Consider the following 27,213-nt stretch of genomic DNA (forward strand, 5'->3'; position numbering starts at 1 on the left):
AGCGGCGGTGGCTTACTATAACGGCTGTACCTGCCGCGCGCGCTGCCCGCCCGAGCCTTGCGCGGCAACGGTCTCTTGCGGGGCGGGGGCGGCCGCCTGGCCTCTCGCTGGTGGCGCCGGCCGTGATCCCCGCTGCGGAGAGCGCCGCTGGGAGGGCAGGGCGCGGTTTGCGGCCTGGGGCTCGAAAGCACCACCAAAGGAGGCTGCTCCGTAATGGGGGTCGCCGCCGCCCCGGCGGTGGGAACGCTGGGGGTGCGTGGGAGCTGCGGGCAGTAACGCTGGGAGGGCAGAGCTTAGCTTCACGAGTCCGGCATGCTGGGAGGCAGTGAAAAAGCAACGCGAAGTAGGGGGCTTATGGAAGCGGTGACTTGTGTGTGGTAAAGGGTATTGCTTCTGTCTCCGCAGGTCTGTGAGCGACTCAGACTTCAGTTTTCCCAGAATGACTGCCTGGGTGCCTTCTGATGCACTGGGTCGAAGAATCTTGTGTGGCACAGAGTATGCAACTGTGCGCTATGTTGGGAGTGTTCCTCCTACAGCAGGTAAACGTCACAATAGTAAATAACCTTTACATTGAATGATTGTCTTCAAAATTCTAATTATGTTCTTCTTATTAAAAAAAAATTGTCAAGTAGAATGTGTCAATTTACAAATTGGTTTTTCCTCATTACTCTTTTGTAAATATGGCAATTTCTAACCTAGATAGGTTGTTGGGTTTTTTAGAAGTCAGAGTTGTCAAAAGGAGCATAAGAAATACTTTTGGTTGAAATTAGTTATGTTTCTTCTTAGAGCGGAAAGATTTTAGTGCCTTCTTCTTTCCATTAGTTTTCGTGGACAGTCTGTTCCCTGACTTCTGTGTACTGGCATAGTCTGAGAAGGAGAGAGACAGGTAGCAGCAACAGTTCAACAGACTATGTGCTCCTTTGGTAACATTCAAATGCCTGGGGACAAATAAGACAGCCCAGCTTGCTGAAAATTCTGACCAGTCTGATTGTGAGAGCACTATATGTCATCTTTGAAAATTTGTGGTGACAGGATTGGGGAGATTGCTGATGCTTGGAAGGAGACTAGCCTTGCATACAGTTCTAGAAGAGGCAAGAAGATTGACCAGGGAGCTGTAGACTGATCAGCGTCACTTCAGTTCTTGGAAAGGTCACATAGCATGTTCCCTTGGAGTCCATTTCCAAGCCCATGAAGGACAAGATGGCAGTTGGGAATACTTGATACTTCTCAAGAAGAACCAGCTGTGCTTGGCAAACCTAATTACCTTCTGTGGTGATACAGCTGGGAACGTGGACAAAGGGAGGATGGGGGATGTATTATTTCTTGATTTTAGTAAGTCTTTTAACACTGTCTCTATAAAGGAAGCTGGAGAAATACAAGCCAAATGACTGAACTATTAAATGGGTTAAAAGTCTGCAGGTCTGTCAAGTGGAAAAGTGGTAGTCAATGACTTGAAATCTGGTAATGTGTGAGTACTACAGAAATAAATGCTTCAGTCTCTTGTTCAACGTGTTCATCAGTGTCTCAGACAACAAACAGTGTTCATGTTTAACTGGCTGATGTGACAAGAGGTAGAATTACAATCCAGAGCAAGCTTTATGACCTTTAAATCTCGGCCTGAGAGATTCAAGGAGAAGGATAAATTTCCACATACAGTGTGAAATAAACCTGTATATCAGTACAGACCAGGAAGCACTGGCAACCCACAGGGATTGTTGTAAAGGATGTGGGAGTTAAGGTGCATATATACTGTCACGTAAATGAGGGAACAGTAAACTCTTGTCACAAGCAAGATATGTGTTGTGACAGGGTTACCTTAGAGCGACAAACATGTCCAACAAATCAAGGGAAGCTGTTATCCCCCTCTTGGGGCAGGGGTTCTTGATAAGGTTACACTTGGAATAATATATCTGGTTTGTGGCCATCCCAGTTAGAGTGTTGTGGATAAACAGTAGAGGATCCAGTGGAGGACTGTGAGGTTGGTTAAGGGCATAGACCACATACATATGTTGTGAAGAGAGGTTGAGGCTTAGTTAGTGTAGTGAAGAGAAGATTAAGTGGTATCTAATAGCTGCCTACAGCTGTTTGAAAGACAGTTATAAAGATGAGAGAGTCACATTCTTCTTACTAGTATTACATTATATAATAAGGGATAATGGCCACAAATTTTGTCTAGAAAGGTTCAGATTGGACAACAGGAAAGCAGCTACAGAAGTAATGTGGCACTGGAATAGGCTGCACAGATAAATTTGAATTTCTCTTTCCCTGAAGATTTTCAAGACCTGGCTAGGTAAAGACTTAACCTGGCTATCCTGTTTTAGTGCTGGTGATAATCTCCTGCTTTGAGAGAAAAGGTTAGGCTAGATGAACTGCAGGGGTTCCTTCCAACCATGATTTCTATGGCTATGATGCCATAAATTTGAAAATGTATATACCATATTTTTCAGGAATTTGGCTTGGCGTGGAATGGGATGATCCTCAGAGAGGAAAGCATGATGGTACCCATGAAGGAACACAGTATTTTACGTGCAGGTAGGTTAATTCACAGTGTTAGTATGTCATGGGTATTGACAAGTTAGTCATGGGAAAATGCCCTTTTGCAATTTTTAGGGCAAACACTTTTGCTATCAGTTGGCTGATATGAAAAAGATAATCTGAATACTGTGACTTGCTATATAATATGATTATATTTGTATCACTGAGGAATTTTTAAGTATGTTCACTTGCATTTTAATACATGCAAAATACAGTGTAACTGTGTGTGTGGGTTAAGTATATGCATGCATTACTTCTAAGTTTAAAGACTTGAGCACTTAACATGTTTGAAATTGGGGAATACAGGGCTCTAGGGTTGATGCAAGCTGTTGATTTCCATGTCAGAGGACACTGCAGCAGCTAAAAGTTTGTGAGGTTTTTTTTTAACTGGATGAATTCATAGAGGAAAAGTCATCAATGGCTCTTAAATACTAAAGGCTGCTAGCTCAGTAAGTTCCTGAGCATTGAAGTGGTGAAGGATGAGAGAGTATTCTGTGGCTGTATCATTAAAATACTTGCACTGTTGTCATATTTTTCCCAACCATTTTCTGTTGGCTGCTGTTGGAGAAAGGATGTGGCATTACATGGACGTTTGTTTTGAGCCCTGGATCACAGCCAGTCTTCTGTTGATGAGGTGAAATGGAGAGATTTCTAGTTTTTTTTCCACCTCCTGCTTTCCAAGGCAGGTAATAACTGTAAAAGGGTGATTTGATTACAGTTTGTTCCTAACTGTTCATTCAGGTAAAGTGAATCTAATGTAAATCAAATCCTGTGACAGTGAGCACTCAGAATTAATAGACGGCTTTTGAAAATATGAAAGAAAGTGGCAAACCAGAAAATAAATTAAATAATTGCTTGTGGTCTTGCTGTAGGATGTGTTTTTGCCTTAGTTTGTTGGAAAATGTAGGAGGAATTTTCTCCGAAACTAATTCCTCATGTTAATCATCTTGGAAAAAGTTAAAGGCATTGATGAGAGGATAAGCCTATCATCTTTTTTTCAACTTGCATTTAAATGAAAGCTGTAAGAATAGCTGGATGAAGTCAGTGCAAAGATATGACTTGCTTAGTTTCCTGCCTCTGACATTGGCTAACAGCAGATGACTGGAAAAGCGTGAAAGAGCAAGAAAAGTACATAGTGACAGTTTTCCAGAGTCTCACTAGTTTTGGCTAGTTATGGTTCAAATATTTTTGCAGAACCAGAAGTGGTGTATTTGTACATGTGCTTTGTTTTGCTCTCAATGGATGATTCAACAGAGAAAATTTGTTATGAGAATTTCTTCCAAAAGAATAATTAAAAGCATGTAGTAACAGTGCATGTGTTTGCTTAGCCTTGAGTATGTGGGTGTCTTCAGCTTGTGAAAATAGCGATCATTTCCATTTTTGAGTAGATGAGACTTGTCACTTTCTCCTAGCTGAATATAAGAATATGATATGGAAGGGACTTAGAAATGTTGCTGTAAAATGTCACATAGAAAAAAAAAAAAAGAGATTAAAATTACTATTTCTGTATTGTGGAGAAAGTAGGTCTAGTTTTGCATTTGCCAAATGGTCTTCTGGAGACAAATGGAATTCCCTGAGGTAGCAAAGGAGGCTGCTGTATTTGTATTGAGACCTGACAGCAGTTCAGGGCTTGTTAAAGAATATACTTCATTATCAGTTCAGATCAAAGTTGTTCTCAAGCCAGCAAGTAGAGCTGTTTGGTCTCAGACTGAATCAGCAGAAGAATTTACCTATTAAATAATTCAAAATTTAAAAGTAGCTATTTTGAAATGCCTTCTGGGAATACTGTCTCTTACCTGTAGCCAAACAGGCATAAACAGGGAAGGACGGCGTTATGTTCAGTAGTGCAAATCAGAATTCTTAGCCTGTATGTTCTTAACTTCTATGTTTGTATAAGGTCCTAGAGGCTTCTTTGTCAGACAATGAGGTGATAAAACAAAATCTGTTCTTCAGAAGAATCAAGAAAAAAAACCCAAACCACCTGTGAGGACTGGGTATTTTTTCCGTTGTATCTAATAATAATAAAGCAAGGCTTAAGGAGGATGAGGACACTTTTAAAGGAGGAAAAAAATTCAATATTGCTGGTTTTTCTTAGCTAAAGAATTGGAAATTATTGGTCTTAGAGCAACCATGTCTTTTGAATGTATTAGCAGAAGTCGCTTCTTAAATTTAAAGCATTTAAGCAACATTTAATTGAAGCAGTTTTCAAGTTAAAGCTAGTTATATTCTGCCATAGGAGAAGTAACAAATGTATTTGGCTGGCCATTCCAAATCTCTCCAGACAGAAGCAATTGAATGTGTTGTGGACACTTTTCAGAAACTTGAAGGCTTTACATTTGTTTGTGTATAACACTGATATACATTTGCGTAGACTCTTGTGTGCTCCCAGGAGATGAGGTCTCAGAGAGTGGTCTCAATTCTTGTTGTAAGAATCAACTTTTTGAGTGAAGCTGCATATACCTATAACAAATTTATATGTAGTCATCTTTAAACATGTTGTTCTTACAATACCAGTTCTTTGTAACGTGCTTTGCTCCAGTCAGCGAAAGTCCTTCTAAGAGAACAAATAATAGTTCTAGCAGTCAACCATGACTCACGGACATAACTTCCTGTGCGCAGACTGGTTTGTAGTGCATGTACCAACTGTGAAGATGTAGGCAAACTTAAGTAAAAAATTATTACCTTATTTTATCAAAAGGATGCTACAAAAAAACACAACCCACAACCTAAAATCTCACCTCTTTACTACTACTGTTTGGGAGGGGAATTATGTTTCTTTATGTAATGTATATACATATGCAAAAATAAATACTTTTTTTTCCCCTCCTCAAACCTTATCAGTAGTATCCTGACAAGCCTACTTTGCTCACTCCCTAAATTCTGAGAAGCAGGAGGAGCTGATGGAGTAACTTGTACTGTAAATAAATGCAATGCAAGGACATTTTAAAGTTCTTTTTTAAGGTAATTTTCAAAAGAATGCTTTTAAAAAAAATAAATCTTTCACAGAGTGACATTTCAAAATGAGATCATAAGAGGAAAATAAAACTGAATTTGAGATTCTCATTACTAGAGGATCTTCTTTGTAGTCCTTATTTGGGTAAATCAGTAGGTCTGCTTATCAGCTATATGTGGTCTTTGTAGCAAGTTTTTTGGAAATGTGACCTAAACTTTTATGTTTCACGGCAGTACGTTTATCTGGGTCATATATTCTGTGGTACTAATTAAACTTCTTAAGAATATGAGAACCAAAGAACAAAACAGCCGTACTTCAAACTATGCTGACATCATGAGCATGTTCATCAACTCTGGATTAGTTGGAAATGGCAATGCATACTCTAGTGGCATTTTTGTGAGGTTTTTTTTTCCTGATAATAAAGTCTTGTTTCCCAATAACTGAGGAAGCTATGATTTTAGCTGTCGGTTGCAGTAGTGTATCATGTAATTAAAGTAAGCTGTGTTCTACAGTCCTTCAAGAGAAACAAGGAGTGATCAAGCCTTAAAATAGCGTTAAAATTTATTTTGAAATATGAGTATGCTTTCAGATAAGTTCTTGTCCCACAGACCCATCCACACAGTTACATGAATGTACACAGCTCCTGTGGGAGACAGGGGTGGTCCAGCTTGGGTCTCCCCGTGCTGCTTCCTACAGTCTGTTAACGTGCACGCTGGTAGAAAGTGTTTACGCACGCTGAGATCTGAGGCGTTTCTGTTGCTCTCCATGATGTCTGTCCCCTTGCTGGGCACAGACTTACCTCAGCATCTGATCAGGCAGCAGCTCTGTCTGGCCTAGGCAGAGATGTGCTGCTGGTAGGTTGATGGCATCAAACTAGGTTTTGACTGCTGCTCTAGTACCCTCTTCTTTCTCCCCCCAGTTACAAATGTTCAGGCTTCTTTTATGCCTCCTGTCAAGTGGAGTCCTTGTTCTGTTCCCCACACTGTCCCCATTCTACCACAGGTTTAAATAAGATTACCATTTAGTAAGAGGAGAATCCATTCCCAAGATTTGTTTTAGCCTCAGAAGGTCTCGGAAGGTTCTGATTGTTTCACTCTGTGTCACTGTACTGATCAGAGGCTTTGGCTCTCTGCTGTCAATAGAACAGTGTTGAAACAAAACTGTTATCCCTAACCTCTATTCAAACATGTCCTGTGCACCAGCAGAACCTTAAGACAGCATCTGGAACTGCAGATGTCTGTCTGTCCTTGTTTTGTGAAAGCTCAGACTCAGCTTTTATGTCTGTTTGACTAAGGTAAACTTGCAAGAACTTTGAGTACTTGCTGATGTTTGCAAAGCTTCTGCTGTGCAGTCAGGAATTTGATACACCATAACAGATCAATGTTAGGTGTCACTTATAAGCCTTGTTTGATGCCACAGCTGCCACAGCCTGTCCTAAAACTTAAAGGGTTTTCTTTACTGCAGTGTGTAGATTATTCTAAAAGAAGCGTGGTCTGTTGAGCACTTTCCCCTTAGAGGAAAAGATCTTTTCAGAGCCTATCTAGAAAAGCCATGCATGGATTCAACTGGCTATAATTTATGAAACCCTATGAGTTTTGTACTGGTGTGCCCCAGTAACGATGATAATTGCCTTGAAGTGATCATTGCAAACAGCCAGTACTGGGCAAAGAAGCCCTTCTGTCTACCTTTATTATCTAGGCTGTTAAAGCTGAGATCTCTCCTTGGCTCAGAAGTTTGCTTCTGCAGTCAGACAGCCCAAGTGTGTAACTATTAGAAGAACACAGTGTATGTACTACTGCGTTATACCTCAGGTACTGAGAAGCATATGTGTGTGACTCCCCTCTAGTACATGAAGAGCTGTCGTGTACGTATAACGATGAGCAGTGCCACCACTTTATTTTACATTAGCAAAGAAGAATGATGCCAAATTTCCTCTTTATTCAGGGAGATGGTTAACCAGTGGAAGTTGATAGCTAATCTAAATTTTAATGAATATCTTTCAAGGGCCCTGGGCATGCTAGCAGATGGGCTGTATTGCTTCAGGCTACTGAATCATGAATAGAAAGTGTCCCACAAGCTGACTTCCAAGATTGGAGTCAACATCTCTATTTTAAAAGTAAGAAAGAAGAGTCACTATTAACCAGAACCAGCTGGTTGTCTGAGCCCCACCTGGACATGTTCCAGATATTCTGCTTAAGGAAATTGGGGCATCTCTTCTGCCACTTGTTTTGCATGGTGTATTGTCCTGGCTGCAGGACCTTTTACACACATAGGAACAAAACCCCTGTTCTCAAACCTCTGAATGCTCAGCTTAAGTCAGGTTGATCAATAATCTGCAGGTTCTTCCACCTCATGATATGCATGCTGTATGACTCTTTGGATTAGGATTTATCTGTTTAGTTCCCAGTTATGGAGACTGATTGCTAATAGGTGTGTGTTCATGAGTCTAGGTGCTGTACATTAGTTGTTTGGTAAGTACATATGGCTTGTATAGCTTATTTTTCCTGGTGAAAAGGAAAGAAAGTGAAAGATAATATAGGCAGTGTATTTTAGGGAAAACAAATTACAGGTAAGTGAACTCTCTCCTTGAATGCATAATCATTTTGCCTGAAAATAGGCTCCTATTGCAAAAGTCTCCTTTTCTGTCCTTCTCTGTGACAGTTCTTGAAAAAGTAGATCAAATTAATAGAATGGAACTGAAAAAGAAACTTAGGCTGTGGAATGGATTTGATTATACATTAGATAAGATAGCATGCATAGTGCTTGGAATTCATAGGAACATGAGAGAGAAACCCTATGATCTTGCTGTCATCAAAACAAAAAATAGGAAGGTCTTGAGAGAGAAATGCACCATAGTTTTCCTGTAGCTCCAAATGACAAGGGGCAAGGTAGCTAGTTTCCTTTGCATTTTTTCCTAGGGATAGAACTGGCTCCCGCAAAGACAATGAGGAAGGAGATGCCGATAGAAATGGTTACTTGAGAGGACAGAAATGGGCTTGGGAATGGGTATGGTGATGGAGAGACCCAAAGGGCTTAGCTATACTAGGGATAAGTGTCATGACAGGAGGGATGCAGCTGTGGGGGTCTAGATTAGCTCTGGTGAGAGAGTTGGGGAAAGCAGAGGAAGAAAAGTAGCAGAACTGTTGAGTGCAGAGAGATGGCAACAACAAAATGGGGAGAATTGAGGTGATAGGAAAAAAGCAGATGTCAGAATAAACATACAACAGGACCCCTAGGGTGAATCACAGATAGACAAGAGTACAAGAAGCCTTCTTTTCAGAGCCCCAAGTAGAATCTTACACTGTCTGCCATCTATGAACCTGTTGCACTTAATTAAATGCAAGAGTAGGAGTTACATACTTCACAGGTAAGAAGGTACAGTTGAGATAATGAAAATGTCATTCATTGTTTTAAGAAGTGATGTCAAGGAAGAGTTGCATAATTTTTACATTTGAGGAAGTTTAACATATAAACTAACTAAATGTTTGCCAGCTATGAAGATCTTTAAAGTAATGGAAGGGAAGACTTAAGGTTACTGGATTAAAAATGTAGAGAATTGAAAACGCTTATTGAACATGAAAGTACACACTGGATTTACATTCTCTAAGAGTGTGCCTTCCTGCTTGTTCTGTAATCATTGCACTGTAAACTTAGTCACTACAAATCTAGGCTGAAAACAGTTTTAAAGTAAATAACACTTTGTTTCTATCCAGATCCTTCGTTAGGATAGGAGACTACTTAAATAAGTATTAGAAATGCTAATGAATAAAACTGGGACAGGCAATTTCCAGTGGTGATTTTTTAATAAAAATGTGCATACATGGTGCCCAAACTATTCCATCTACTTGTAATAGGTCCATAGAATTCAAGGTGTATAGTTACTGTTTGAGAGAATTTTGAACTCTGTAGAGTTGGTGGTTTATATTATGGTTTGCTAATTAGCCACTTGGCGTTTACATGCTGTTTCGAAAAGAGGAGTTCTATTTACATAAGTGATTTCTTCCTCCTGGGTACTTTCCAACCAAAGTCCGTACTCTTCTCAGCTGGAAGACAGACAGGTAATCATAACTACCAATTTTCTTCCTGCTGTTTTTGGACTGATCCTCCTATCAGATCCTCTATCTGCCCTGTGATGCTGTTCCCGCAACTTGTCTCTGCCAGTTCTTCCTAAATACTGTGTTTCCTTGCTAACTTTCTTAGAAATTGTCAAAGCAATTACGTGGCTAGAAATTGTCATGCAATAACATTTTTTCAGGGCTCAAGAAAAACTAAGAAACTTCATAGGAATGTGTAGAACATACATTAGCTGGATAATTCTGTTGAATATTCAGTTTCAAAATTGTTACAGAGTTAGTATTAGAATTTGTAAAAGTTTGAGTTAGTATGAGAGTTCCAAGTGGTACAGTTTGCATCTTGTGTCATTTGTGTGGCTAGAAGGACAAGGCTGCATTCTCTTAGAATTGCAAGTGAATTATTCAAGTCAAATATAATGAGGCAATGAGTATTCCTATGGGCCTTAGGCTGTGGTAAGGCTCCAGACACATTTGTTTTTATGATTTAGGTAACTGTGTCTGTCCATAGGCAGAAACTTAATTTTCTGGGAAAACTGAGTTCATTATGAGTTTGCAAACAACAGAGCAGTTATTTCTAATAATGGCACTGACATTGTAATTTTGATGTGTAAATACTTTTGGAGATCTGGTGCTTCAGTTCTCATGGCATCTCACAATGTGAACTTGTTGGGTCAACTACTGTCAAAGATACTTTGCAAGTCTTACCTGATCCCACTGAGTGGGAACAATGATATCTAAAATTAGCCTGTAGAATTGGCTTTTGACTGCTTTGGTTCCCAGTAATTTAAAAAAGTAATAATTAGTACTTTTGAGACTAGTCATTCTTATGATAACTTTTCATATTTCACCTTTTCCTGTCTGCTGTGTTCTAGGCATCCTAGAGGAGGATCATTTATCCGTCCAAACAAGGCAAATTTTGGAGTAGATTTTCTTACTGCGATAAAGGACCGGTACGGATTGAATGATGAGCAAGCTGGGACAGAGAATACATTAGTATTTGGAAGGAAGACTGTGGAATTTGTTGGCATGGATTCTATTGTAGAACAACAAAGGCAAGTGTAGTATATGAAAATCTTAAGGTACACTCCTAGCGACTGATTAGTCAAGTAGTAGTTTAACTGTAAGGAAAGGAAGCTGGCTGCCTTGCATATAATATTGTCATATCTCTAAAAGTAAGGCAAACTGCACCTGTGGTGAAATAGACAATAAAACTTCCTATTGAGACTTCATAATTTACCTTTTTTTATGTGTAGGAGCTGGGATTATGTCATGTTTGAGTGCTCACAGTCCTCATTTTGATGTCACAGAGCAGGAGGTGATGATATTTGGGGAGAAATGAGTGAAATAAATTATCATGATATTGGCAATCATTATACACATGCATGCTCCTTTTTAAATAGATGTATTTTAATATTTTCTTAATATTATACAGTATTAATTAATCTTTGTTTAATCAGTAATGACTTTGTAACTAAGAAAGGGAAGACAGAAAGTCACTGTGCTGCTAGTGATGAAGTCTTTCAGTCAGTTCATGTCACATTCATTTATCTGGAAGGGTAAGAAAGTAACTTAATAACGTGTAATAGATTGCAGTTTTAATGACCTCCAGCAGTAGAGAGGTGACATTCAGTAGGTGGCACTCTACTTCGGAGCTGATATTCCACAACTGTTCTCCCTTTGACTGCTTAGTATGTTCTGGGAGACAAAAATACTCTTCATCTTTTTTGGTAAGTGATACAAAGAATGCCCAAATAACTTAGAACCTCTTGCAAAAAGTATTACAAGAAATTTGTTTACCTTCTAATTGAATTCCAATTTGCATAACTATATTTTGTCTGGTTTATAACTCTGTTTTTTCAGTTGGATGAGGGTTGGTTGGAGTTTTTTGGGGGGGTGGGAGTTGTGGTTCAACCACTCCTATTTTGTAGTAGCAATGTAAAGGCAAAACACAGAGGAGTTGTATCAGTTTTCGAGTAAGAAAGACACTGTAGTGAAGCAACCTGCATATTGCTAATTCTAAGGGAGATGATATGTATGAGAAGGGTATTATTTAGTTGTAACAACCAGGTATTTCTATAATGTACCTATTTCTGTTTGAAGATTACTTAACAGAATGTTTTTTTTTTTCATTTAGCCAACTGAACCAACTGGTAGATATCTCAGTGCGTGAGTGTGCAGTGAGCCATGCTGGTCAGAAAGAGGAAATCAGCAAAACATGTGCTAGTATCCTTTTTTGCTATATTGCATGATGCCACAATTAAAGTACATATTTTAGCATTCCCAGTGTTCACTTCAATGAATGATATTTGTATCCTTTTATTTAAAAAAGTGTTTAAAGCTGCAGTTTTTATTTAGAAGCTTAACGCAATGTTTACAGAATTAAAAAGTAGCTGCCTACAATTTTTTCAGAAGGAGTACAAATTATGGCTAAAAATAGAAATATCGTCGTAGGTTGTTACTGTGACTGCAACTTCAGAAAGCTCCAGCAATGTGGGGTTTTTTATTTATTTAAATTTAAAATTTTGTTTATTTGATTCAAAAACGAAAAAACCCTAATTCTGATCTCTGAAAAAGGAAGTTCAGATCTGAGATAAGTTTCTTTTTCTTGATGTGAAATTTCAGATATCAGGCATATAAATCTATCAAAAAATCTGTTATCATCTTGGGAGACAGTAACAGCTATTGCTTCTCAAGTTCAGAATCTGGAAACATTTAATATCAGGTATAAATATTAAGATTTGGGTTTCTGTTCCTTTGGGGTAGGGACAAAAAAGCAGATGCTCTTTTAAATACGGGGTCAGCATTCTAAAGGTAACTGGATGCCTCAATACTCATTTTAATGGGAGCTAAGTTTTTTAATACTTTTTTTTTTTTTTTTTTTTTTTTTTTTTTTACATCTTGTCCTTAAACAACTCATGCATGTACTATAGTTTTTCAGGCATCCCTTTTGAAGGAAACACCAGAACCCTAGGAGTTTAGCATCTATGTAAAGCTAAATTCTGGAGAAGTGCTTGGGACAGATGGATGTTGACTGGAGTTTTGTAAAATTAGAAAAATCACAATTGTCTGAAAAACAGAATAGAGATTTCGGCCATTAAACATTTACAGGAATTTAAACATTTGTCAACGTGTTCTACATAATAGATTTCATCATTTTTCTGCAAATTGGCTTGTTGGGTAGGGAGACCGGACTAAAAGGCATTATAGATTTTTACAGGGTGCTGTAGACTCTTTTAAGCAGTTAGAATGAAGGTCAAAAATAATTACCCGGCATACATTTATAGAAATGAGGAAACAGGGAGTATAGAAACTTAGGTTTACAGCGTCATAAGATGCTCTTACGCACTTCTGTGACATTAAGACAATTAATTTTCTTGATTTTAAAGCTTAGTTTGCCCCAAGGCAGAACTGACTTAACATGTGTATGCATCGACATGGCATGCGTGCAGTGAGTCTGGCTCACAGTAAGGAGACCAGCTTTATGGTGGACATAGCCAAATTTGCTGTGCATGTGCAGCAGGTCAGACTGGATACTTGTGCGTCTGCATGGCACTGGCAGGGTGTGGGGACTCCACTGGCAGATGGGCCCCTCAGAAGAAGCCAAGACCTTGAGGTGGCACCGCTGCAGGACTCGGGACTTAGCAGCCTGCCTGTGAAAGCACTAGTAATTCTCCTTATTGCTTTTAATTTGCTTAGCATTTTTTAGTTAGGTTCAGTAGTAGCTATCTGTTTGCCTTCTGGGTTTGCAAACATGTTTGTATTTTTTTCCATGAGCTTAGAAATTTATTTCCACTTAGAAAATCTGTGAAGTAAATAGATTTTTATTTCCTTTTAAAGTCACTCCAAGTCTTAAGACTTTAAAGATTTTATATCTCTTTATTATTGTTGATATATTTTGCCACCCAGGGAAGTCTTTATTTAGGAACCCACCTCTGTTTAAGAATGATGCTTTACCAACAGTGTCTTCACACCAATCTAAAATATCCATAATGCTTTAACCAAACTTTAAGTATCCCAAGACCCAGTCCATTCCTGTCCTGAAATGATGCTGATAAGAACTGTGAATCATGGTGACAGGCCTAGGGGAAAATCTCTTGTACAGTGATGACATTGGAAAAGGAGAGAGGATGTTGTTAAATAAAGCTGCAATTCCGTTGAAACAAGAAAGAATTTACAAAATAATTTCAAAATTAAGAACGTTTCTAGTAACGCACCTATATGCGCTAGATGGCACATACCAGACTAATTTTCTGGTGTGAACTAACACAATGGATTAATGTTTGTAAATAGTAGCATCCTAAAGCACTAATTTGGAGAAGTTAATGTTACAGCTGCAACTCTAGGAAGTTGGTTTTATTGTCAAGGCTAACACCTTGACTGCTAACTCTTTAAGCAGCATTGTTCAGCTGTTTTGGAGGTCGTACTAGTCATTGAAGACAGCAGCAGGGCAATAAGACAAAAGGCGTATTTTGGGTTTCTGCCTTCTCTCTTTTTTTTTTTTTCTTTTTCCCTAGACTCTTGGAGATCTCTGAGATTAGCAGCTTCCAACACCTTCATTGTACAATACACACATAACATAGCTAAAACAATTGAAGGTGATGTAAGCTAAATTGAAATAAATACCTAGTTAATTTAATTTAAAAGTGAGCCAAATTTTTGTATTTGCTCTTATAGTTAATGTGACAAAAATGTATTTTTTAAAGAGCTGTAGGTGTTCCATTTCTTCAATATTTAGCACTGAACAGCTGTTTTCAACCCGGGTGCTATTTGTAAATCTAACTTTGCCTAGAGCATATGTTGTCATGATTTATTATTATCAGCATGCATGAGGATACAGAGAATTTATTTTAATGCACCTAGAATATTTTTTTCAGTTCTTAATCGTTGAGAAATGTAGTCTAGACTGAAGGATTTTCGGAACCTATTTGTGATAATATTGGAAAGCAAAATGGGAGTGGTGCTGGAATCTGACACGTATGGCTGCAAACTGAAATAGTCCAAATTTGTTTTTTATTGGTTTGACCTTGTAAAAGAGTAAGTTTTGAAGTTTAGTTTTTAAAGTAAACACTTTAAAAAAGAAAGACATTAGCAGGTAAGTCTGTTACTGATTTTTTTGTGTGTGCAAGGAATGTTGGAAGAAGAATAAAAGTGATTACCCATCCACCAGCTCTCCGAGAGCTTATTTAAACGGGGAAATTTAACCCATAAGTATGTAATATAACTACAGTGAGAGATTTTTATCATAATATGCAGGTAGATCAGACCTTAGGAAAGAAATTAAAACTTTTGTTTGGGGGTAAGTAATGAAAACTAATTTGAAGACTGCAGATTTGAGAATCTTTTAACTAATTTATAGTGATATTTTGCTATTGAGAGTGGATTTTACATCTTTTTGTTTTACAGGAGTCTGGATAGTCATGTAGGCTCTTTATTTTCAATAGACACTAAGGATTTTAAGCCCAAAATCTGAATTTGTTTAAATTTAATATTAATGAAAGTCATTCTTTTCATATTCAAAATTTAGGGGAGGAAAAGGGGGGAAGAAGGCCACAGATGAATAAATTTACATTCATGAAGTAGGAAAGTGAATTAGGAAAGAGTATCTTTGAATATAACTAGAAGGATATTTAAAACATGTGACACCTTGGAAGTGACTTTTTACATTTTTTTTTTTGTGTAAATTATTTTTGCCCTTAATACCTAATTCCAAATTAGTGACTTAAAATTAAATAAATGCAATTATTCATTATGCTAATGATTATTTTTATACAGTGAAAACAAAATGAAATTTCCGTCTACATCAACTTGTTTATCCAGTGTATTTTCAAAATTGAGGATTCTGGCACTTAATCAAACTGAGATAACATGGACAGAGGTAATAAACCTTTCCTGGTTTTGTTTTTATTTATACTGTTAGGTTTTTGAGGCAAGAAAAGCACAATAAACATTTATGCATTATATTATTCTACTGAACTGTAATCATCCTTAGAAAAGGTGCTATGGCATAACTGTATTAGTTAAGTGGTAACTAATGTAGTTCCTACATAATGTAGGAAGTTATATTGGCACAGGAGCCTAACAAGAAACATTTAATTGCCTCTACCTTTGTACATTACCAAGTCAAGATAACATATCCCAAAGGTTTGTGTGAATGAAAACATTTTGTTTCCTTCTAGCTATTAAAGGTTTATCCACATTTTTAAGCGTCTAATAAAACAAATGCAAATCGGGAGAACATACGTCGTCGTGACATGAAGTACTAGTTTCGGCATTCCTTTCCATCAGCAGGAGACTGGCTTAGTACCTTTGCACATAGTGACAATTCTTGAAATACATGATACCTGGTTATATGTGACACAGATACAGCACAGATAAACAGAGCTCTGACTTGTTTCCAGGACTGAAACATGCAAGCATTTAAATGACTCTCCCCTAATACGATGTCTTAATAAGAATGAGGTCCTGCTGTCCAATATGTTAGCAATGGGCCGTTTTTCAGAGATGGGGTTTATGAAGCACATCTCAGTAGTGACATGTGTTTTATAATGGCTTGTAAATTCCAGCCCATTATTGGATTTCTCAGGGGCAGATTTTGTATGTACTGCATTGTGAAATTCCTAGACTTTTCACATTTTTGCTGCCAGCTACTATCCAGTAATAGAACACTTACCAAAACTGGGGTTTGAGTTAAATAGAAATAAACTTGTTCATTCTCTTCTCTTGCAGCAGGGCTAGAGGATGGTCATTGCTATATTTTTGTTTAGTGTCCATTCACTGTGCTTTTAAACCATCAGTGGGATTTATGCCAGCACAGCTGATAATCCTTCCATAACAGCAGCAATATGAATGGTGAAGTGAATGGAAGAATTAAGTGGCTACAAACACTTTAAATGTTGTCTAGTGGTCATCAGAGTAAATCTGTGCATTGTGATGTTTAAAATATTGGCAGCTGCCAGCAGCTCTCCTCCATACCAGGGTGGCCGAAAGGTTGGTTGTAGCCGTTGCTTCAGGCAGATTAGAGTTCTCCAGGGGTGACTAAGTTTCAGAGAGAAGCCCCAGGTTAGTTACAGCAGTTTAAAATTGCGTAGCTTTTGCATTTGTTTTTGAAACTCTGCTCTAGGTGATGATTCTTCATAGGCTGTAAATCCATTTTTGGTTCAGAAATCTTTCTTTATAACATTGACATTTGTTCGATTCATTCCCTTCGAAGTGGAGAGACATAAGCCTGTGCTTAAAAGTGGTGTTCCAGGGCAGCCAAACAAAAAGGAAAGAATAAAGGGACTTACCTGACATTAATGCACTATGAACAAACCACTTGAAAATATTACTGCTTAAGCTATATGGGAAGTTACTTTGAGAAGTCAACTTTTTAATAGAAAATAATAATGAATACGATCCAGGCAAAAGAGAAATACAGTGACTGTCAATGGGGATATAAGCAAAGTCTGAAAATCCTAGAAATGTTTTAATTAAAATTAAAACAATTTAATGGTGAACAGCATTTCAAAATAACTTACTGCCATATGTAAGACTGTATGGCAGGGGATAGTTTTAAAGAAGAAGAGAAGACTTGTGGGTTTTTTCATTTATTCTTCTATTTTGAAATATTTTTCACAGGAGAGGAACATGGTTAACTCACGCCATTATGTGTAACTCGAAATACACAGTTGGGCTCAAAGATCTTAAAGGTCTTTTCCAACTTAAAGATTCTATGATTTACATGCCTTCAGCATCAGTTTTCTAAAAAGTTCTTTCATTAGTATATTATGTGCATATATCTAAATACATCTGAGATTTCTATTAATTAAGAGCTTATTACTGTATAATTGTCAATTGATTGTTCAAAATATAGCATATAACCTTCAGGGTGTAAAGATGTCCTGTAAAATATCTTACAGTTAGAAACGATTGACTTAAAAGTTGAATTAATGCATTTGAGAGTAATGAATTCATATTTATAGCTCAAAAAAAACATTTTTCTTAGTCAGCATTTGGATCATAATGTTGTATTTATCATTCTGTTTTCAAACTAAGATCTTACATTTATAAAATCATCTGCTATTATACAGGGTAAAAGAAAAATCTGGGTTAGAGCAGAGGTGCAGGATCATGTTTCTGACACTGGCAAGTAGCAGGTAGTTGGGAAAAATTCTAGGCAAAGGGCAAACATACGGTAAGAGCTTCTTATCAAGTAATCTGGAATTCTGGGTTTTCCTGAGCTGGAGGCTATATATCTGTATTTAATTAATCTTTGTGCATTCTTTGTTTCATGATTTATCTAACTGTATTAAGAACCCATTTGAAAGTTTTGATACCTACATCTTTTAACATCAGTTTAATTATGTCGTGTATGAAAAAATACCCTTTTTGGGTTTTGATCTTGCTGCCTGATAATTTCATTTAATAATTCCCAATATTTTATATGCAAATATCTGAGAACAGCTATCCTCTGTTTCACAGCTTTGATGATTCTTACTAAGCTTCTTTGTGCCTTTCCCATTTATATTATTTGCTTGCTGGGATAAAGAGACTAAAAATATAGGAACATCATGGACTTACATGGTGACGATTGTTTCTCGTTGTCTTTATTTCTTGGATTTCCATTTTTATTTTTTTGATCAGCAGTGGCTATTCCACTGGCTATTTGTCCCAAGCTCCCCACCAGCTGTCCACAACAAGCCCCTGGTCTTCCCCAGGTGTTAACTTGGCGTCAGATCTGTGAACGTTTGTTTCTGTATGGAAGCTGTTTTAAGCAATAGTTGAAAATTTGTCGAATCAAGTTTCCTAGAATTGTGATGTGGCTGTTGTTTGCTTTTGGCAATTTTCTAGCCATTTGGTCGGTCTATTGAAGAGTTTTCCCATACTTCAGTTTTGTGCAGTTTTTCTATTCCATCCGTCACACTGCAGGGCTTTTGTGGGGGAGTCCCCCAAAGGTTCTCTGTAGTGAACATGCACCTAATTTCTGTTGACTCTGCAGCTGCTTTTCATGCTTCCTGATCACTAGTAGATAAACTCTTTTGGTCTGTTTTGTTGAGGTAGAGAAACACTACCCAAATTAAAGAGAGAAAATACCGGTGCTTCCTGCTTTTGCTCTGGAGCAGGAAAAGTTGTTCTGAGTTGCTAAGTTTCCATGTGTTGCAGATATGGCAGCAGGATGATGTTTCAGATTTTTAGGTGTAAGCAGTTGTGCCCCAAATCATATGCTGCCACTTGACGAGATCTCAGTGTTAATATTTCCTATTGTATGTATATTGAGACAGTTATATATACATCTGTATGTATAACTTCATACCACTATAGCAGAGAGAACGAAGAATATTTGATGAAAGGCGGCTTTTTGGTGTCTAGGGTAGTGGACATTTATAGGAGAATTGGTTAGCTATATACCTAACAAATTGAACTTGATTGTCCAGATCTCTGAACTGCACTGCTTTGCAACCTTTGTAACCTCCTGTAAAAACAAGCTTTAGGCAGTTATGCTGTGCAGGTGTGTGTCTGTTTTTGCATCTCAAAAACTTTGAATCTGCTAACCAATTTCAAACATGTTTTGAAAAGAGGTGGGGGCTTAAAAATAATTTCTTACTTAGAAGTTCCAAGAAAATAGAAATATAGATGGAGGAAAGAGCCCGTCTTAAGTTTCCTGACTAAGGAAGGAGGAGCAGCATGCGGTTACACTTAATTTGACTCTGGAGAATACACACAAAAAAAACCTCAGCGAAAAAGATGAGGCACAAATCTGTAGAAAACTGTCAGTCCCAGTGCTTTTGGAACTCCATTTGCTAAAACTGCAAATTTTTGGCACTGTCACAACTGCATACGAAGCAGGGTTTTATGCCAGCAATTTCTATTGCTTTGTAATAAGTGCTTATTTTTTAAAATTGTGTTATCTGCTGTAGATGTTTGCAAAAAATAAGTCTTTATAAAAAGTAAAATAATAATTTTTACTAATTTCAGGACATAAGATTTAAAACAAATGTATCTTTGTTCTATTTGTAGCCTTTTTGAACTGATTTGGTTTTGTTTAGAGTGCTTGAAAATTTCAGGATATGTGCTGACTTAATGCTGTTCGTGGTTTTTAGTGGTTTCATGTGCTGGCACAGTCCTCTGACAGAGAAGCCTTCAAGCTCTGATAAATTATGACATTTTAAAAGTCTGTCAGACCTGATGAGATGTGCAGAAGTTCCAAAACTGTTAGCAGTTGAGTATATAGTGCCATTTCCTCACCTCGTCATAGGGCAAATCTGATCACTCCAACCCTATTGAATAAAAGAAATTCAATTTCCGGGTCACACAGTCTGAGGTAGGGTCGCTGTTAGCCTGGAACCGTAAGTGAGGTGACTATGCAGAGCCCCTTTGATGTCATCTGTGCTGGGAGATGAAGACACAGGAAAAAAGAGCCAGCTGAAAGGAAGGGAGGGCCAGGCAATCCATACTACTTGTTTCTCTGGTTTTGAGAGCTGTGGCTTGTTCTGAACATGTTCTGAAGAAATCTGCATGAAGTGTAATTTCTGGAATAATTTTTCCCAACTTTTATTATATTAAATGAAGTTTCGCTCTTAGGTTCTTCTTTGTGCTCCAGGATGGACAGCACTTGAAGAGTTGTACCTTACTGCTAATAATATTACAGTTTTGGAAAGGTAAGATGAGTGACATAAGTCAGTCATTTGTGACTGATGTACTGCAAAGTTATATAGCAGATAAAGTTACATTCCTGTCATGTTTACATCACCATGACATAACTCTAAAATAAATGATGCAAACCTCATGTGATGTATTTTGAAACTTTTATAAACGTACACAATTATTTGCATGCAATTTATATACTTAGAAAGTTAGTGTTTTCATTAGCAAGTAACTTTTAAATGTTCCGCTTTTCTGTTTGTTTTGTTTTGTTTCAATGTGGCAGGCCTGGTAATGTCCTGCAGACCCTGAAGTTGCTAGACCTTTCAGACAACCAGTTACTGGATGGAAATCAGCTGCATCTAATAGCACATCTCCCCAGGTAGCTGTTAAACAAATCTGCTGGAAATTCTTTGTCCTGGGTATTCATCTCCATAGTCCTTGTTGTCTGAAATATGGTAGTATTGATGTTGCATGAAAGGTTTATGGAATCTTGAAATAGAGGCGTTTTGCCCTCTTGAGGAGAGTAGCTGAATTAATTGAGCTATGTTAACATATCACAGAATCACAGAATGTAATCTTATTTTCATTGTATAGTGACGTTCTTAAGCTGTATGTTATTAGGTTTTTATGATGCACTTACGAAACTAAAGTGATTTATCACATTACTAAGTTCTTTATATACTAGTATGTACAGGGTTTTACCCAAGATGACAGGACTCTAGAGTTTGTGTGGAGTGGCAAAGCAAAGGAGCTACGGAAGTGGCTTCTTACGCGCAGTTTTCTGACTGTGTGTCATGCAAGTTCATCAGTAGCTGCACAGCCAACATCTCGGGGTCATTTGAGCCTGCGGAAAAGCCATTGGGCAGTTTGCTGGAAGGTGTCACTCCCAAGGCTGACACACTAAAGGTCCCTGGTGGTGGACTCTTTCCATGAGCAGCTTACACCCGTGCTGGCTACTTATTTGTCCTTTGTAAAGAAAGGAAAGCAAAGAGGGGTTGGAGGGAGGTAAAAAAGCGTGGTGGCAATTCTTCCCTGTTAACTGCTCTTGATTATTAACTATAGGGAAGGTTACTGTTGTTACTCTACCGGTAGAAGTGTGTGGCATGTCCTCTTCATAAGCACTCTCTTTTGGACGTTTCACTGCTTTTTGGGGTGGCTTGAAGGCTTTGAAAGAGCTGTGCTTCAAAATTTAAAACAAAACAAATACACCAAACCCAAACAAACAAACAAACCCCAAACCAAAGCCCCACCGAACAGTATAATCCTCATATTGCATTGGGTAAATGTATTTCCACTTTCTCAGAAGGATGTCTGTGGTACGGCCCCTTACACAGACTCCTCTGGTTTACAGCACTCTCAATAGCAGCGTCTTTCTGGTAGTTGCAGGCTTGAGCTGCGATACCTTGCTTTGGGGTTACCAGCCAGGGAAAGCAGGGGTGTGTCCCTTCCTTTTCAAAGCACTTCAGTTACAGTGACTGGAAAATGATGGGACTAATACGATAATTTTGCTAATATGCTGTATCATTATCTTGCACTGTACTCCAAAATAGCAGCCATGGTTTTAAATAGCCACAAGCTATTAAAAAAAATATATTATTTGGAAAATCACACCATTTAAATCCAGGAGCCATTTTGAAAACTTGAAATTATTGCACTTGCACTGTGAAAAATTTATTCCCTGAACAGTCTGCTGAAGTCTGGGTACTGCCTGTGAAGTTGCTGTTCATTTGTCAGTGATTATGCACCATGTCAGAAGTTTATTAGACCTCTGCAAAGAAAAAAAAGAGGTAGTATTTTTTTTTTTACAAAAAACTTCCCGTGCCACGTACAGTAATCATTGTATCTATTAAATTTCAGGTTAGAACAGCTAATACTCAGAAACACTGGAATATCTTCTATACACTTTCCTGATGCTGGATTTGGTATGTAAAGGAAGTAATTTATTTATAGCTTTGTAACTCTGTCTGTTTAAAGTTTTCACTATTGTCTTGTAAATTTACTCTTTTTTCCTAGGATGCAAGACTAAAATGTTTCCTTCACTAAAACGCCTTGCAATAAGTGACAATAAAATATCACAGGTAGGTTAGATGATTGTGATAGTTTCACATTTTGTAAATATGTGTATCTTTAAGAGTAACTTGCAATTTGCTTTTTTAAAATTTCTTTGATTGTATGTGTAAGATCCTGAGGCAACTATTGAATACTTTGATCAACACAGAGGCATAATTTAACAATTTAAAAACATTTCTTAATGTCTCGTTTAAACGTGTTTATGGTAGCTAGTCATATTGCTCTGCTACCTCATAATTCCTCTCGCAGAATTCTAACCATCTAAACTGCCGAGTAGTTCCTCGTTTGTTTGGGGCGTTTTTTACGTAATTAAATGTAATGCATTTTGTTCCTTAGCTAAATGAACAGGATGAAAGCACTGGCTCTGCTTGACCAAAAGAATAGTCTCCATCACAGTCACTGTACAGGAAAAGTCAACGTTACTGTGTATTGTTCTGAAATTAAGTATGTTTTATGTTTCCTTGAAAGACTGTTCCCTTCCATTTCAGTGGTCATCTATCAATGAGCTTGATAAACTACCAAGCTTGAGGTCACTGCAGTGCCACAACAACCCTTTCATGGACACAGAGAAGAACCCAGAGACCCTGAGACAGCTAATTATTGCCAAGATAAGTCAACTGGAAGTTTTGAACAAGTCTGAGGTACATGATATTTCAAAAAATTGCAGGAGTCTAAGGAAAAATGGCTTTTAGATCATTGCCAGAGGAATTGTTTTCAGTTTCTTTTGATTGCTGTTTGATTGGGTGCAGGAAAAAAGTGAAGTGCTGGTTATTCCATTGCCCAGTCCATGGGGCACACAGTAGGGCTGCCAGATCCAGCCATTTGTGAATGCTGCTGACTCAGTGGGGACTAGGACAAGATGGAGGAATGGTGGTTGGCTTGTTTTTCAAGTGCCTGAGTCATGCTGAAGTTGCAGGACTGTTTGTTAACAAAAACCATACACTGGCCAGAAAAAGGAAAAAGCAGCACAGTTAAACGTGTTTCAGTGACTGTAACACAAGTATTTGCCTTCTGTAATAGGAAGATGGCATTGTCTAAACCAAATCAACCTTTCAGCAAATGTTGGTCATAAAAAAGAGAGCAGAAGCAGCATCTGTTCCATAGCTACAAAAAACATACTTGTGTCATTGTCTACAGCAATGTCTTTGCTTAGATATTCATATATAGACTGGTCAGTACATGGAGCTATGGGCTGTAGGATTCTCAATAGCTTTAAAATGTACTGAATATATGGATCAGTCAGTACTTGGAGCGGGTTTGTAAGATTTTTTTGGTAGTATTAGAACATACCGCACACTTGGGTAAGAGCCAGGAGTCAGTGTCATTAATTAGACTTTCTTCTCTGGGAAGTTGTATAATTATGTTACGCACCATTCCTGTGTCAGTGCAGATCCTTCCTGCTGAAAGAAAAGGAGCTGAGCTTGATTATCGCAAAATATTTGGAAATGACTGGTTAGCAGCTGGTGGGAGTTGGGACCCAGACAAAAACAAACCAAGTGAAGAATTTCTTGCTGCCCATCCCAGATACCCATTGCTTTGTCTTAGTAAGTACATGTACAGTAAAATTAGCACTTCCTTGCTTCTGGTGTTGTGGCAGTGCTGGTTCGGGGTCACTTCAGTTTGCTGCCCTTCCCCTGGCTGCTTTCCCATCTGCTCCTACTGCCGCTGGCAGGCCTGCATGCGACATAGTAGAGCACTCTCGCAGGCAGCGCCTGTCTCCACCTGGGTGCTTTTAAAGCGGGGATGCTAAGCAGCACCTCCGTGTGCCTGGCCCCTGCTCCACCCCATCCTAGGTGCCTGTGCACCCTCCTAAGGGGCTGTAGCAGTTGCTTGAGGCTGGTGGTGGCAGCGGGTAGCCTTGCGGCAGCCCACCGTGCTCCCCACTCCGTATCCTAGCTGCTGATCCAACACCGCAGTGCTCGTAGGGCCGCCGGTGCATTTTGAAGGGTTCATGTCTGTGTGCGCTTTCCTTCACACAGAATATGGTGCACCTGAAGAAGGAGAACTGAAGGGACGACAGCCTTTGACTCTGAAAAATCAGCTTCTGAGTAAGAGGCCAGAAATGGTCAAAACTGTTCTTTATGCATTTAAAATATTTTACAAGCTTAGTGTTTCCTGGATGTATATGGAGAACAAAAGGTTCAAAAGCCTTTAAGATGTCTCAGACTTGCAGCTTGTAATTCTGCTCCAAACAGCATCAATGAGTTTGACTAGATACCTGCTTCTGTGTACTCAACCCAAGCCAAATTATTTTCTTAATTAAGACTTAATGGAGAATAGAGGTAATCGATACTCCATTCTGATACTGTGAATGCCTTCTCTACAGGTAACATTTGAGATTTTTAACCTCAATAGCTGAACCGTTTTCTGATTAATTTTTTTTATAACTGCTTAACTTTACAACTGTCAAGAAAAATATGGATAGCTGTGGTATTTGGGGCTGTCTGTCTACATATTTAAACTCAATTACGTCCCAGACTTACAAATTCACTTACTTAGCTTTGTTTCCCAGTTGATAGAAGAACTGAACCTTTTTTTACTCCATGGGCAAAATAGTATTTTAAGGCATTACATTCAAATGCATTTAGGTGGAAGACTAACTATAACAAGGAATCTAGTTGGATTCTAATCTAGACATAATTGAAACCTTTTTTTAAGGATGAGTTTTTTAATATCTTCAAAAGAATGAGGCTAATAACTTCCTTAAAATGCGCTTGTATGGTGCTTATGAGATAGTGAGGGTCAAAAACCTCCTTTAAACTGTGTAGGCAGTTTCCATGCTACTGCAGGCTGTTTTAAAAAATTAACTAGAAATTAAGCAATTTTAGGTAAATACTCCTTTTGACCAAAAAAACATGTTAAGCATTAGGGGAGCCACTTTTAAAATATTTTTCCCTAATTTACCAAACAAAAACTTGATTATTTTAATAAAATTACTTTTAATTTTTCAGAGAATGACTAAGTGCTATTTTAGCTGCTCAGACACAGGCTACAACCTGATTTTTTTTTTTTTTTTTTTAAGATCAGGCTGAGCTAGGGGAAACAATTTGTTAAAAAACACACTAGAAAGACTGTGTACTCCTGACAGAACAGGGCTTGACATTCACTCACTAATGTCTCACCGTTCTTCCTTAAGCTTTGACGATTAAGTGTCCTGAGAAACCTGAACAGAAGCCAGTAGAGAAGAAGCTACCAGGTAAGAAGTCTTGGCTCTTGTTTAAGCAGTTGACTTGTAGCTTCCTTTTCAAATAACTAACTGTATTAAAGCATGGCAGCCACCATTGTCAGCTCTTGAAGACTCTACCATATAAGGAAATAGCAAAGGTAAAAATTGGTTGAAAAAGCCATTATTTTTCTGACCTTCATACTGACTTTCAGTCCAGCTTGAAGACAAAGTTGATGCTTGTCTCATGACCTCTAGAGCCAGTTTCATGATTAATGTGTCTGAGGCAATCAACAGCTAATTAGTTGGTGTGAAATCTGGTGGATGTGTTTAACCAAGTAACAAGAACATGAAGTTCTAAGAGCCAACTACATCATCTGCAGTTCTACATAATGAGGTCTAGTATCTGTTAAGTTAAAAATTTAATTCTGACCTGTATCAAATTTGTCTCAAAGTTTTAGTGCTTGGGGTCAGACTACAATGAATAGACTTTGTTCTAAATCAAACTGATGTTTTGGAAAGACATGTCCGAATGGAGTTTGAGAGAAAAGACTTACTCAAGCTTTACTCTAAAATAAAAATCACATTTATTATCACAAGTTGCATAAAATCAGATAGATACAGCTTTTACAAAAATGTTTGATAGAAAAATATTTGTCTAAGTACAATGTGTGGTATTACAGGAATAACTCACTATTGCTGTGCCTTTAGATAAAGCTTGAAAAGAAGTGAAGGTTCAACCAAAATACTGAGTATATCTATTGCAAACGCAGGTATTGCCTCCAGAACAAACTAAATTTACTCATTCAAGATTCATTACAAAAAAATACCCCTTTGGGTAACTGACTTCATAATTATAAACCACTCTACAACTCTGCTGGCAATTTGTTTGGGACCAATTCATACAATACCATTTTGAAGAATGGCACTAGTTCCACAGTGACATGCATTTATTTGTGCCAGGAAAAGCCAGTTCCTGGTAGTGAAAACTTCAGGGAACAGTTGCCAGATGCCAGTAGTCAGGACCTGACTGGTATGTGTCCCAAAGGTCACTTAGTAAATACAAACTCAAAAAATGTAAATTATGAAGCCGTAACACTTCAATTTGGTATATGGGATCAAAGCGCTTAAACTGTAGTAGCATATCCTGTCCTATCCACCAGAGATTAAACCATTTTCAATTGGATGCCAGCAGGTACAGGTTTCAGGTGCAAGAGACATTACTGCAGCAATACAGCCTTTCACTTGTTGCTATTGGCAAGTATAGTTGAGCCACTAGTACTTTGCTACAGCTCAGTGGTAGCAGCGTTTTTCTAATAACTTTTCTTTCGTTCCCCTTGACAGAGTCTATGACTATTCAGAGGGTCAAAGGATTGCTGTATCGCCTACTTAAAATTCCTGGTTCAGAACTGAAACTGTCCTACGAAAGTTCTAAAGTGAGTTAAAAATGGGTAACCCAATAGTAAAATACTTCATGCTGCTAAAGGTCAGTAGCATATTCAAAAATACTACCTACTGAAATTGATTTCACTTAAGAAGGACAATCTTCACGCTGTAATTCAGGACCTAATTTTATTCTCGTAATATAACAGAGCCTCCCTGACTGCAACTGCACGATCTATATTTGGTTTACATGAACAGATTTCAGTTTAAGTCTGATCAGGTTTTTTTCCTTTCTTACTCTAGCTGGAAGGAAAAGAAGTTGAACTAGACAATGACTTAAAGCCTTTGCAGTTTTACTCAATAGAAAATGGAGACTGTGTGTTAGTACGGTGGTAAGAAGGGATGCTCTTGCT

General features: G+C 38.0%; 1 protein-coding gene across 1 annotated transcript; it reads left to right on the forward strand.

Moving 5' to 3' along the window:
• Positions 1 to 439: 439 nt before the first annotated feature.
• On the forward strand, positions 440 to 27,196 carry TBCE (tubulin folding cofactor E; the record flags this gene model as incomplete). The annotated part of the gene is made up of 16 exons (XM_081997501.1): positions 440 to 539; positions 2,448 to 2,532; positions 10,434 to 10,619; positions 11,696 to 11,784; positions 12,184 to 12,283; positions 15,334 to 15,436; positions 20,122 to 20,198; positions 20,468 to 20,563; positions 22,042 to 22,106; positions 22,198 to 22,262; positions 22,743 to 22,895; positions 23,645 to 23,798; positions 24,234 to 24,302; positions 25,391 to 25,450; positions 26,762 to 26,853; positions 27,104 to 27,196. The coding sequence occupies 16 exons, from the start codon at positions 440 to 442 to the stop codon at positions 27,194 to 27,196; spliced, it is 1,587 nt and encodes a 528-aa protein (XP_081853627.1).
• Between the last annotated feature and the right edge of the window lie 17 nt (positions 27,197 to 27,213).

The sequence above is a fragment of the Phaethon aethereus genome, assembly GCF_964289735.1.
Source record: "Phaethon aethereus genome assembly, chromosome: 3".
Taxonomy (NCBI): Eukaryota; Metazoa; Chordata; class Aves; order Phaethontiformes; family Phaethontidae; genus Phaethon; species Phaethon aethereus.